Raw genomic sequence first — 13,877 nt, forward strand, 5'->3', positions numbered from 1 at the left:
TTAATTTTCAGTGAACAGATTTCCATGCACTTTTGGATGAAACGCCCGTTCTGTAAATGCCACAGACGTGATTTAAACAGTTTTGGAAACGTCTGAGTGTTTTCTATCCACACATACTAATCATATGCATGTACTATATTCCTGGCATGAATAGCAGGGCGCTGAAATGTTGCGCGATTTTTAACAAAAAGCTGCGAAAAGCTGCATGAATTCTCAACTTCCATAAGTGGTTTTAACATAGAGGTTCTGGGAACATCAGAAGGTGGGGGGAAATTAACTATATTCTGGTAATCTGAACAATTGAACATATGCGGTGGTATGTCATTCGGTTGTCATCTGGTACATCAATGATAAGATGACATAAACTCTACAGTGGAAAGTCTACACATCAGAGTTATCGGATTCACATGGTGTTCAATTTAAATGTTTGAATATGAAATTATTCGTGATGGGATGAAATGTGATTTTAGCTTCTAAAATTTGAGATTTGGGTTTTCATAAGGTTAGGGCTCTGCTCAAACAGCGGCCCGCCCCTGTGAAGGGACATGGGCTATACAACTTTTCAAACACGCCCTCCTTTCCCCTTCCTATATAAAGCCTTGACGGCAATATAACCTCCTGTTCCGAGGATGTGTGGACGATGGTCCGATGTCAGAATGGTTCAGATAATAACTACAGAACGAAGCCAACATCAGCATGAGCTTTTGTTGCGAATGGTATGAACTTTGAACTCGTATTCACTACAGAAGTGATACCTCCTAGCTGTTGAGTTAGCAACAGCAGCTGTAGTTAGGAAGGAACAGACAGAGTATCCCGCCTACCACACAACGACATTACTACAACGTATCCAATTGACCACCAGAGACATTCTTCAAAGGACTCGGTTTGGCAACACGGCCTTCCATCTACCACCGACCTACCGAAGCGCAGCTCAGAGTAAATATTTATTGCGTTTTCCTTTTCCAAATGGGCGGTAGTTTAGAATGCATAAGATACTGTATTTACGATAGCACAGCTTCACCCTTTGTTCCTCAGTCTTCCTGCTCTTTCACTCAAACCCAGCCCCTTTTCTTTTGTGTAACCAGCTGTCATATCTGTTCTGCCCACTAGGGACGTTTTCCTTTATGACGTCATTTGTAATGAAGTTATGATTGAATTATGTGTATGTGTAATTCTGTGTGATTAGTTAGGTATTTAGTAAATAAATAATTAAACCCAATTTTGTATTGCTGATTCAACTTGTTAGCCAGGGTTCGTGCAGATAACCAAGAATTTACAACTTTCAGATGAGACTGAATTAAGATGAGGATTAATATTGACTGCTAATTGATGTAAATATTACTAGGTCTTTCAGAGTTTATTCGGAAGATAACAGCTCTATAAATATTATTTTATGGTGCCCCGACTCTCTAGTTAATTACATTTACATGATTAGCTCAATCAGGTAATCTTAATTACGGATAAATTATTTTATAGAATTGCATGTCATATCACTTAATCCGGCATAGCCAAATACACGACCAAGCTCTGAAGGAAGGATCTATGCCAAATGGCCCCCTATTCCCTATATACTGTAGTGTACTACTTTGTGCCCTAAACCGCTGCATCTTAGCACTGCAGAATCCCAGGCTAAACCAGCACTGTTACAGCGTCACGCACTCCTAGAACAGCAGTGAAATATGTAGCACCGAAGCACAATGAAGCATGCAGAGACCATAGAAAAAAGAAAACAAATTAAACACGCTAACTATAGGAGCCTCTATGTCAGAGACAAACACATTCCCATCCCCACCAATCCAACGTCACATTGAATATACTGTCTGACAGGAAGCTGTTATATTTGAGTGCCAATTCACAGAGACATCCTGTACCTGTTCCAGCATCACACAGCATATGAAGCTCTGTTCTTTTGCCCCAATTGTCATTTTACATTTACACTTCGGTATCTTAACTATGATTAATTAATTACTTAATTAATTACTCTTTTGTTGCTTTGAAGTGTCCTGCACCGAAAACCCTCACTAGTAGAAGGTTATATTGGCGGTATGGTACTTTTAATGTAGCCTAATTTTGGCCAACTAATTATCTAACCACCGATCAACTAACATTATGGACTAAATGTTCAAATCCTGTTGCTACAGGATAATTTTGCTGTGACAATAATGGTCAAATTAAGATCCAATCCAACCCTAACCCTACTGTGTACTAATCGTACTACATGCAGTTCCCCCCCCCTGTCCCCTCCCCCTCCATCTATCCCTCCATCCATCTATCCCTCCCTCCCTCCCTCCATGTATCCCTCCCTCCATCTATCCCTCCATCCATCTATCCCTCCCTCCCTCCATGTATCCCTCCCTCCCTCCCTCCATGTATCCCTCCCTCCCTCCCTCCATGTATCCCTCCCTCCCCTCCATGTATCCCTCCCTCCATCTATCCCTCCATCCATCTATCCCTCCCTCCCTCCATGTATCCCTCCCTCCCTCCATGTATCCCTCCCTCCCACCATGTATCCCTCCCTCCCTCCATGTATCCCTCCCTCCCTCCATGTATCCTCCCTCCCTCCCTCCATGTATCCCTCCCTCCCTCCCTCCATGTATCCATCCCTCCCTCCATGTATCCCTCCCTCCTCCATGTATCCCTCCCTCCCTCCCTCCATGTATCCATCCCTCACTCCCTCCCTCCATGTATCCCTCCCTCCCTCCATGTATCCCTCCCTCCCTCCATGTATCCCTCCCTCCCTCCATGTATCCCTCCCTCCCTCCATGTATCCCTCCCCTCCCTCCATGTATCCATCCTCCATGTCCCTCCCTCCATGTATCCCTCCCTCCATGTATCCCTCCCTCCTCCCTCCATGTATCCCTCCCCTCCCTCCATGTATCCATCCCTCCCTCCCTCCCTCCATGTATCCATCCCTCCCTCCCTCCATGTATCCCTCCCTCCCCTCCATGTATCCATCCCTCCCTCCCTCCATGTATCCCTCCCTCCCTCCCTCCATGTATCCATCCCTCCCTCCCTCCATGTATCCCTCTCCCTCCCTCCCTCCATGTATCCATCCCTCCCTCCCCTCCATGTATCCATCCCTCCCTCCCTCCATGTATCCATCTATCCCTCCCTCCCTCCCTCCATGTATCCATCTATCCCTCCCTCCCCTCCATGTATCCATCTATCCCTCCCTCCATGTATCCCTCCCTCCCTCCATGTATCCATCCCTCCCCCCTCCATATATCCCTCCCTCCCTCCATGTATCCATCCCTCCTCCCTCCATGTATCCATCTATCCCTCCCTCCTCCATGTATCCCTCCCTCCCTCCCTCCATGTATCCATCCCTCCCTCCATCCATCCCTCCCCTCCATGTATCCATCCCTCCCTCCCTCCATGTATCCATCCCTCCCTCCCTCCATGTATCCCTCCCTCCCTCCATGTATCCATCCCTCCCTCCCTCCATGTATCCATCCCTCCCTCCCTCCATGTATCCATCCCTCCCTCCATGTATCCCTCCCTCCATATATCCCTCCCTCCCTCCATGTATCCCTCCCTCCATGTATCCATCCCTCCCTCCCTCCCTCCATGTATCCATCCCTCCTCCATGTATCCCTCCCTCCCTCCATCCATGTATCCATCCCTCCCTCCATGTATCCCTCCCTCCCTCCCTCCATGTATCCCTCCCTCCCTCCATGTATCCATCCCTCCCTCCCTCCCTCCATGTATCCATCCCTCCCTCCATGTATCCCTCCCTCCCTCCCTCCATGTATCCCTCCCTCCCTCCATGTATCCATCCCTCCCTCCCTCCCTCCCTCCATGTATCCATCCCTCCCTCCCTCCCTCCATGTATCCCTCCCTCCCTCCATGTATCCATCTATCCCTCCCTCCATGTATCCCTCCCTCCATGTATCCATCTATCCCCCTCCCTCCCTCCCTCCCTCCCTCCCTCCCTCCCTCCCTCCCTCCCTCCCTCCTCCCTCCCTCCCTCCCTCCCTCCCTCCCTCCCTCCCTCCCTCCCTCCCTCCCTCCCTCCCTCCATCTCCTCTCCCTCCCTCCCTCCCTCCCTCCCTCCCTCCCTCCCTCCCTCCCTCCCTCCCTCCCTCCCTCCCTCCCTCCCTCCCTCCCTCCCTCCCTCCCTCCCTCCCTCCCTCCCTCCCTCCCTCCCTCCCTCCCTCCCTCCCTCCCTACAAGGGTTACTGTCCATCAGATGTGATTTTAAATCGAGGTCTTGACTCTCTGTGGTCACTAAAGAGCCCGTGCCACTCGTAAGAGAAGGGGTCGTGAACCCTGATGTCCTGGCTTTAGTCTCATCCTGATCCCACATACTTCCTCGTCCACCTAATCATCCCTAGCCTCCACATGGCTCATTCTACCCCTGCGCGTCTTTCTCAGGTCGATGCTATAATGAGATTGCATTCTCAGTCAATTAAGGGTTCATTATAATGATAATGTATCTCTCTCCTCCTCCTCCCCCCCCCCCCTCGTAGGTCCAGGCCCCCCAGCAGATCAGACCGTGGTTATCGAGGAGTTTAGGTTCCTCTCTCAGAAGCTTTTTGTCTCTGTGTCTGTGTTCGCTGGACTAGGGATCCTACTGGGAATAGTGTGTCTCACATTCAACATCTACAACAGCAATGTCAGGTACGCAAAGACCTGTGTGTGTGTGTGTGTGTGTGTGTGTGTGTGTGTGTGTGTGTGTGTGTGTGTGTGTGCGTGCGTGCGTGCGTGCGTGCGTGCGTGCGTGCGTGTTCTAAGCGTGTTTGAAATGTGTGAAATAAAGTGATTCAGAGAATATTTATTTTTGATCCTAAATCCATCACAGATATATCCAATATTCACACTTCTTGACACATCCTGTTCATCAGTCATTCAGCGTGACTCTTACCAAGGATATTCACATCACGGTGTGTGATCTTGACAGCTAAATATCTGTAAATCAGTCATTCAGCGTGACTCTTACCAAGGATATTCACATCTCGGTGTGTGATCTTGACAGTTAAATATCTGTATATCAGTCATTCAGCGTGACTCTTACCAAGGATATTCACATCACGGTGTGTGATCTTGACAGCTAAATATCTGTAAATCAGTCATTCAGCGTGACTCTTACCAAGGATATTCACATCCGGTGTGTGATCTTGACAGTTAAATATCTGTAAATCAGTCATTCAGCGTGACTCTTACCAAGGATATTCACATCACGGTGTGTGATCTTGACAGCTAAATATCTGTAAATCAGTCATTCAGCGTGACTCTTACCAAGGATATTCACATCACGGTGTGTGATCTTGACAGCTAAATATCTGTAAATCAGTCATTCAGCGTGACTCTTACCAAGGATATTCACATCACGGTGTGTGATCTTGACAGCTAAATATCTGTATATCAGTCATTCAGCGTGACTCTTACCAAGGATATTCACATCACGGTGTGTGATCTTGACAGCTAAATATCTGTAAATCAGTCATTCAGCGTGACTTTACCAAGGATATTCACATCACGGTGTGTGATCTTGACAGTTAAATATCTGTAAATCAGTCATTCAGCGTGACTCTTACCAAGGATATTCACATCACGGTGTGTGATCTTGACAGCTAAATATCTGTAAATCAGTCATTCAGCGTGACTCTTACCAAGGATATTCACATCACGGTGTGTGATCTTGACAGCTAAATATCTGTAAATCAGTCATTCAGCGTGACTCTTACCAAGGATATTCACATCACGGTGTGTGATCTTGACAGCTAAATATCTGTAAATCAGTCATTCAGCGTGACTCTTACCAAGGATATTCACATCACGGTGTGTGATCTTGACAGTTAAATATCTGTAAATCAGTCATTCAGCGTGACTCTTACCAAGGATATTCACATCACGGTGTGTGATCTTGACAGTTAAATATCTGTAAATCAGTCATTCAGCGTGACTCTTACCAAGGATATTCACATCACGGTGTGTGATCTTGACAGCTAAATATCTGTAAATCAGTCATTCAGCGTGACTCTTACCAAGGATATTCACATCACGGTGTGTGATCTTGACAGTTAAATATCTGTAAATCAGTCATTCAGCGTGACTCTTACCAAGGATATTCACATCACGGTGTGTGATCTTGACAGCTAAATATCTGTAAATCAGTCATTCAGCGTGACTCTTACCAATATTCACATCACGGTGTGTGATCTTGACAGCTAAATATCTGTAAATCAGTCATTCAGCGTGACTCTTACCAAGGATATTCACATCACGGTGTGTGATCTTGACAGCTAAATATCTGTAAATCAGTCATTCAGCGTGACTCTTACCAAGGATATTCACATCACGGTGTGTGATCTTGACAGTTAAATATCTGTAAATCAGTCATTCAGCGTGACTCTTACCAAGGATATTCACATCACGGTGTGTGATCTTGACAGCTAAATATCTGTAAATCAGTCATTCAGCGTGACTCTTACCAAGGATATTCACATCACGGTGTGTGATCTTGACAGCTAAATATCTGTAAATCAGTCATTCAGCGTGACTCTTACCAAGGATATTCACATCACGGTGTGTGATCTTGACAGTTAAATCCCAAAATGAAATGTACATTTGTGACAGACAGCTAATAAATATCATTGTGTACTGTTTCAGGTTGGGTTCTCTGCATGCTGAATGGCTCACACAGACATTCTGTAGACAGTGATAGTGTTCGTGTGTGTGTGTGTGTGTGTGTGTGTGTGTGTGTGTGTGTGTGTGTGTGTGTGTGTGTGTGTGTGTGTGTGTGTGTGTGTGTGTGTGTGTGTGTGTGTGTGTGTGTGTGTGTGTGTGTGTGTGTGTGTGTGTGTGTGTGTGTGTGTGTGTGTGTGTGTGTGTGTGTGTGTGTGTGTGTGTGTGAGACAGGTACATCCAGAACTCCCAGCCCTACCTGAACAACATGACGGCAGTGGGGTGTATGATGGCTCTGGCTGCTGTCTTCCCTCTGGGCCTCGACGGACACCACGTACACAGGAAGCAGTTCCCCGTGGTCTGCCAGGTACACAGGAAGTACACAGGAAGTGGAGCTATACCATTAAAGCATTGTGTGGGATCAAGTTTTATGGGCACAGGAAAGCTCTGGGCTGAAAGTGTTTCCCTAGGTAAAGGTCCTAACCTTATAAAATAGTAAGGATAATGCTAAACTGACCCAAGATCTTCACCCTACATCTACTGCTAAAGGGAAGTGGATCCTACCACTGAGGCATTATGGGGGATTGAGTTTTATGGGTGTGTTAGAATTCTTGTACGAAGACAGTTGAGGTCAAATGAATAACTGCCAAATGAGAACATGACTTTAAAAAGGAATTATTCTTTAATAACAATTATATTTAACACATTAATGCATTTGAAAATAACTGTTTTTATCCCCCACAAGTTATGTAAAGAAATTATTATTGTTTAATAGATACATAGATATAATGAAATATGATTGTTTAATAGATGCATAGCTATAATGAAATATGATTGTTGAATAGATCTATCTTCTTTCCCCTATTCCCCCTGGCCAGTTCCGTCTGTGGCTGCTTGGCCTGGGCTTCAGCCTGGCGTACGGTTCTATGTTCACGAAGATCTGGTGGGTTCACACCGTCTTCACCAAGAAGGACGACAAGAAGGAGAAGAGGAAGGTAAATAAAGAGGAGAGTAACTGGCTTTCACTCTAGAGTCCTCCCAGTCAAGGGCACTCTTCGTCTGTCCCCATAGGAGAACCCTTGTAGGTTGTAGATAGCACCTTGTATATGCGCTGAAAATTATGTATTTTCTCCAACGTGGTATTATCATTCCACATTTACTCTCTCTCTCTACTCCCGCTCTTTCTCTCGAGCCCAGTCCTGTTCTGTAGTCCTCCCCTCGGAGAGAACAAGCTAGTCCTCCCAGTTGCCCCACCGTTGTACTCCTCCAATTGGTCCTACTGGTGAAGGGCCTCCCTTAATTAGATGACTCCTTTTTTTCATTCAGCCATTCAGCTAGCCAGTAACCAGCCAGCCAGCCAGCCAGTAACCAGCCAGCCAGTCATTCAGCCATTCAGCCAGCCAGTAACCAGCCAGCCAGCCAGCCAGTAACCAGCCAGTCATTCAGCCATTCAGCTAGCCAGTAACCAGCCAGCCAGTCATTCAGCCATTCAGCTAGCCAGTAACCAGCCAGTGAGACAGTCATTCAGACAGCCAGCATCCAGCTAGCCATTCAGCCAGTCAGCCAGCCAGTAACCAACCAGCCAGTAACCAGCCAGCCAGCCAGCCAGTAACCAGCCAGTCATTCAGCCATTCAGCTAGCCAGTAACCAGCCAGCCAGCCAGTCATTCAGCCATTCAGCTAGCCAGTAACCAGCCAGTGAGACAGTCATTCAGACAGCCAGCATCCAGCTAGCCATTCAGCCAGTCAGCCAGCCAGTAACCAACCAGCCAGTAACCAGCCAGCCAGTAACCAACCAGCCAGTCATTTAGCCATTCAGCCAGCCAGTAACCAGCCAGCCAGCCAGTAACCAGCCAGTCATTCAGTCATTCAGCTAGCCAGTAACCACTAGGCTACCTGCCTCCGCTACACTCTAACCACTAGGCTACCTGCCACCCCTACACTCTAACCAGTAGGCTACCTGCCACCCCTACACTCTAACCACTAGGCTACCTGCCACCCCTACACTCTAACCACTAGGCTACTTGCCACCCCTACACTCTAACCACTAGGCTACCTGCCACCATTCAGTCTACACTCTAACCACTAGGCTACCTGCCACCCCTACACTCTAACCACTAGGCTACCTGCCACCCCTACACTCTAACCACTAGTCTACCTGCCACCTCTACACTCTAACCACTAGGCTACCTGCCACCCCTACACTCTAACCACTAGGCTACTTGCCACCCCTACACTCTAACCACTAGGCTACCTGCCACCCCTACACTCTAACCACTAGGCTACCTGCCACCCCTACACTCTAACCACTAGGCTACCTGCCACCCCTACACTCTAACCACTAGTCTACCCTGCCACCTCTACACTCTAACCACTAGGCTACTTGCCACCCCTACACTCTAACCACTAGGCTACCTGCCACCCCTACACTCTAACCACTAGGCTACCTGCCACCCCTACACTCTAACTACTAGGCTACTTGCCACCCCTACACTCTAACCACTAGGCTACCTGCCACCCCTACACTCTAACCACTAGTCTACCCTGCCACCTCTACACTCTAACCACTAGGCTACTTGCCACCCCTACACTCTAACCACTAGGCTACCTGCCACCCCTACACTCTAACCACTAGGCTACCTGCCACCCCTACACTCTAACCACTAGGCTACCTGCCACCCCTACACTCTAACCACTAGGCTACCCTGCCGCCTCTACACTCTAACCACTAGGCTACCTGCCACCCCTACACTCTAACCACTAGGCTACCTGCCGCCTCTACACTCTAACCACTAGGCTACCTGCCACCCCTACACTCTAACCACTAGGCTACCTGCCGCCTCTACACTCTAACCACTAGACTACCTGCCACCCCTACACTCTAACCACTAGGCTACCTGCCACCCCTCCACTCTAACCACTAGGCTACCCTGCCGCCCCTACACTCTAACCACTAGGCTACCTGCCGCCTCTACACTCTAACCACTAGGCTACCCTGCCGCCTCTACACTCTAACCACTAGGCTACCTGCCACCCCTACACTCTAACCACTAGGCTACCTGCCGCCTCTACACTCTAACCACTAGGCTACCCTGCCGCCTCTACACTCTAACCACTAGGCTACCTGCCACCCCTACACTCTAACCACTAGGCTACCTGCCGCCTCTACACTCTAACCACTAGGCTACCCTGCCGCCCCTACACTCTAACCACTAGGCTACCCTGCCGCCTCTACACTCTAACCACTAGGCTACCTGCCGTCCCTACACTCTAACCACTAGGCTACCTGCCACCCGTGTAAAATAGGGTGTGTGTGTGTGTGATAAATATGTTTCTATTTCAAGTAGATAATAGGTGTAAAATGTATTTTCTACTCGTGTTAGGTGATCCTCTACGTTTGCCAAGTCGTATACATTTCCACAGTATCTAGATATGAGGCATGTTTAACCTTTTACTTCTTTGGGGTCAATCCGGGGTCACACAGAGTGTTTCTTGGTAGTCTTAAACACATCTACTTTCATATAAAGGTATACACCTCATACACGTGGTTTATGGGCTTAAAGAAAGAAGACGCCTGTACCATGTCAGATATAGAGTTCAAATATATTACATGTTGAGTTTAAATCCCAATATTACACTTTATGTACATCACAGAAGACTGAAATATAACACAACCCGCTTGACTTAGAAACACCAATCTGCAGGTTTGTAAGAAATAATATTTATTATTATTAATACAATATAAGTCGCTCTGGATAAGAGCGTCTGCTAAATGACTTAAATGTAATGTAAATGTATTAAAAATATATTAATATTAATCAAATAAAAAATATCTATTAATATATATTTTAAATTAATATTTATTCATATTAATAAAATATTTAAAATATATTGATATTAATAGAATATTTAAAATATTCAGAACATTCCACCCATGAGGCCAATTTTTGGTCATTTGACTGTAGGGAAGGTTTACATTTACTTCTACCTATGTGTTTTTCAACTGAATTACTGATATATCTACTACTATATAGATGATAGTGTAGACTATAACTAGGACAATAGATAGTGAATAGTAGGTTCATCCCAAATGGCACCCTATTCCCCTTTGTAGTGCACTACATTTGACCAGGGCCCTATAGGGAATAGGGGTGTAGGGTGCTTCCAATGAGGAGAATAGATCAAATTCGTTACAGAACTTTAATCCTCTGGGATTTAATTTAATTCTTTTTTTTAAATTTTACCTTTATTTAACCAGGCAAGTCAGTTAAGAACAAATTCTTATTTTCAATGACGGCCTGGGAACAGTGGGTTAACTGACTTGTTCAGGGGCAGAACGACAGATTTGTACCTTGTCAGCTCGGGGGTTTGAACTCGCAACCTTCCGGTTACTAGTCCAATGCTCTAACCACTAGGCTACGCTGCCGCCCCAACAAAATCAATATCACAGTTACGCTATCGGTTCGTTGTCTCTGCTCGCTTTTTATTTTTCTTCTGTCAAACAGTTACATAAAATAGTTTTATTACCTATCCATTTCCTTTGTCAGTGAGCGCTGATCGTTGGGTTTTAATGCGTAAATGTTTACGCTCTGGTGGGGGGCAGATTGAATTGAATCTCTGTTTTCTCTGTGAGCTCAGGCTAGAGGGATGGTCTAGAAGGATGGTCAGGAGGGGTAGAGGGATGGTCTAGAGGGGTAGAGGGATGGTCTAGAAGGATGGTCAGGAGGGGTAGAGGGATGGTCTAGAGGGGTAGAGGGATGGTCTAGAAGGATGGTCTAGAGGGGTAGAGGGATGGTCTAGAGGGGTAGAGGGATGGTCTAGAAGGATGGTCTAGAGGGGTAGAGGGATGGTCTAGAAGGATGGTCAGGAGGGGGTAGAGGGATGGTCTAGAGGGGTAGAGGGATGGTCTAGAAGGATGGTCTAGAGGGGTAGAGGGATGGTCTAGAAGGATGGTCTAAGGGGTAGAGGGATGGTCTAGAAGGATGGTCTAGAGGGGTAGAGGGATGGTCTAGAAGGATGGTCAGGAGGGGGTAGAGGGATGGTCTAGAGGGGTAGAGAGATGGTCTAGAGGGATGGTCTAGAGGGGTTAGAGGGATGGTCTAGAGGGGTAGAGGGATGGTCTAGAAGGATGGTCAGGAGGGGTAGAGGGATGGTCTAGAGGGGTAGAGGGATGGTCTAGAAGGATGGTCAGGAGGGGTAGAGGGATGGTCTAGAGGGGTAGAGGGATGGTCTAGAAGGATGGTCTAGAGGGGTAGAGGATGGTCTAGAAGGATGGTCAGGAGGGGGTAGAGGGATGGTCTAGAGGGATGGTCTAGAAGGATGGTCTAGAGGGGTAGATGGATGGTCTAGAAGGATGGTCAGGAGGGGGTAGAGGGATGGTCTAGAGGGGTAGAGGGATGGTCTAGAAGGATGGTCTAGAGGGGTAGAGGGATGGTCTAGAAGGGTAGAGGGATGGTCTAGAAGGATGGTCTAGAGGGGTAGATGGATGGTCTAGAAGGATGGTCTAGAGGGGTAGAGGGATGGTCTAGAAGGATGGTCAGGAGGGGGTAGAGGGATGGTCTAGAGGGGTAGAGAGATGGTCTAGAGGGATGGTCTAGAGGGGTTAGAGGGATGGTCTAGAGGGGTAGAGGGATGGTCTAGAGGGGTAGAGGGATGGTCTAGAGGGGTAGAGGGATGGTCTAGAAGGATGGTCTAGAGGGGTAGAGGGATGGTCTAGAAGGATGGTCTAAGGGGTAGAGGGATGGTCTAGAAGGATGGTCTAGAGGGGTAGAGGGATGGTCTAGAAGGATGGTCAGGAGGGGGTAGAGGGATGGTCTAGAGGGGTAGAGAGATGGTCTAGAGGGATGGTCTAGAGAGGGATGGTCTAGAGGGGTAGAGGGATGGTCTAGAAGGATGGTCAGGAGGGGTAGAGGGATGGTCTAGAGGGGTAGAGGGATGGTCTAGAAGGATGGTCAGGAGGGGTAGAGGGATGGTCTAGAGGGGTAGAGGGATGGTCTAGAAGGATGGTCTAGAGGGGTAGAGGGATGGTCTAGAAGGATGGTCAGGAGGGGTAGAGGATGGTCTAGAGGGGTAGAGGGTCTAGAAGGATGGTCTAGAGGGGTAGAGGGATGGTCTAGAAGGATGGTCTAGAGGGGTAGAGGGATGGTCTAGAAGGATGGTCTAGAGGGGTAGAGGGATGGTCTAGAAGGATGGTCAGGAGGGGGTAGAGGGATGGTCTAGAGGGGTAGAGGGATGGTCTAGAAGGATGGTCTAGAGGGGTAGAGGGATGGTCTAGAAGGATGGTCTAGAGGGGTAGAGGGATGGTCTAGAAGGATGGTCTAGAGGGGTAGATGGATGGTCTAGAAGGATGGTCTAGAGGGGTAGAGGGATGGTCTAGAAGGATGGTCAGGAGGGGTAGGGGATGGTCTAGAGGGTAGAGATGGTCTAGGGGATGGTCTAGAGGGGTTAGAGGGATGGTCTAGAGGGGTAGAGGGATGGTCTAGAGGGATGGTCTAGAGGGGTTAGAGGGATGGTCTAGAGGGGTAGAGGGATGGTCTAGAAGGATGGTCAGGAGGGGTAGAGGGATGGTCTAGAGGGGTAGAGGGATGGTCTAGAAGGATGGTCAGGAGGGGTAGAGGGATGGTCTAGAGGGGTAGAGGGATGGTCTAGAAGGATGGTCTAGAGGGGTAGAGGGATGGTCTAGAAGGATGGTCAGGAGGGGGTGAGGGATGGTCTAGAGGGGTAGAGGGATGGTCTAGAAGGATGGTCTAGAGGGGTAGAGGGATGGTCTAGAAGGATGGTCTAGAGGGGTAGAGGGATGGTCTAGAAGGATGGTCTAGAGGGGTAGATGGATGGTCTAGAAGGATGGTCTAGAGGGGTAGAGGGATGGTCTAGAAGGATGGTCAGGAGGGGTAGAGGGATGGTCTAGAGGGATGGTCTAGAGGGATGGTCTAGAGGGTTAGAGGGATGGTCTAGAGGGGTAGAGGGATGGTCTAGAGGGTAGAGGGATGGTCTAGAGGGATGGTCTAGAGGGGTAGAGGGATGGTCTAGAAGGATGGTCAGGAGGGTTAGAGGGATGGTCTAGAGGGGTAAAGGGATGGTCTAGAGGGATGGTCTAGAGGGGTAGAGGGATGGTCTAGAGGGATGGTCTAGAGGGGTAGAGGGATGGTCTAGAAGGATGGTCAGGAGGGGTAGAGGGATGGTCTAGAAGGATGGTCTAGAGGGGTAGAGGGATGGTCTAGAAGGATGGTCTAGAGGGGTAGAGGCATGGTC

At 48.0% G+C, this 13,877-nt stretch overlaps 1 protein-coding gene across 3 annotated transcripts in view; it reads left to right on the top strand.

Moving 5' to 3' along the window:
- The window catches only part of LOC124013436 (gamma-aminobutyric acid type B receptor subunit 1-like), a 247,874-nt gene that overhangs the window by 146,350 nt on the left and 87,647 nt on the right, over window positions 1-13,877 (top strand). For all 3 annotated transcript variants that reach the window (XM_046327784.1, XM_046327782.1, XM_046327783.1), the window contains 3 exons: window positions 4,470-4,620; window positions 6,862-6,994; window positions 7,506-7,622. In XM_046327784.1, coding sequence (XP_046183740.1) covers window positions 4,470-4,620; window positions 6,862-6,994; window positions 7,506-7,622 — 401 coding nt within the window. The remainder of the gene's footprint in view (window positions 1-4,469; window positions 4,621-6,861; window positions 6,995-7,505; window positions 7,623-13,877) is intronic.

This window comes from Oncorhynchus gorbuscha, linkage group LG24 (genome assembly GCF_021184085.1).
Source record: "Oncorhynchus gorbuscha isolate QuinsamMale2020 ecotype Even-year linkage group LG24, OgorEven_v1.0, whole genome shotgun sequence".
In the NCBI taxonomy this organism is placed as follows: Eukaryota; Metazoa; Chordata; class Actinopteri; order Salmoniformes; family Salmonidae; genus Oncorhynchus; species Oncorhynchus gorbuscha.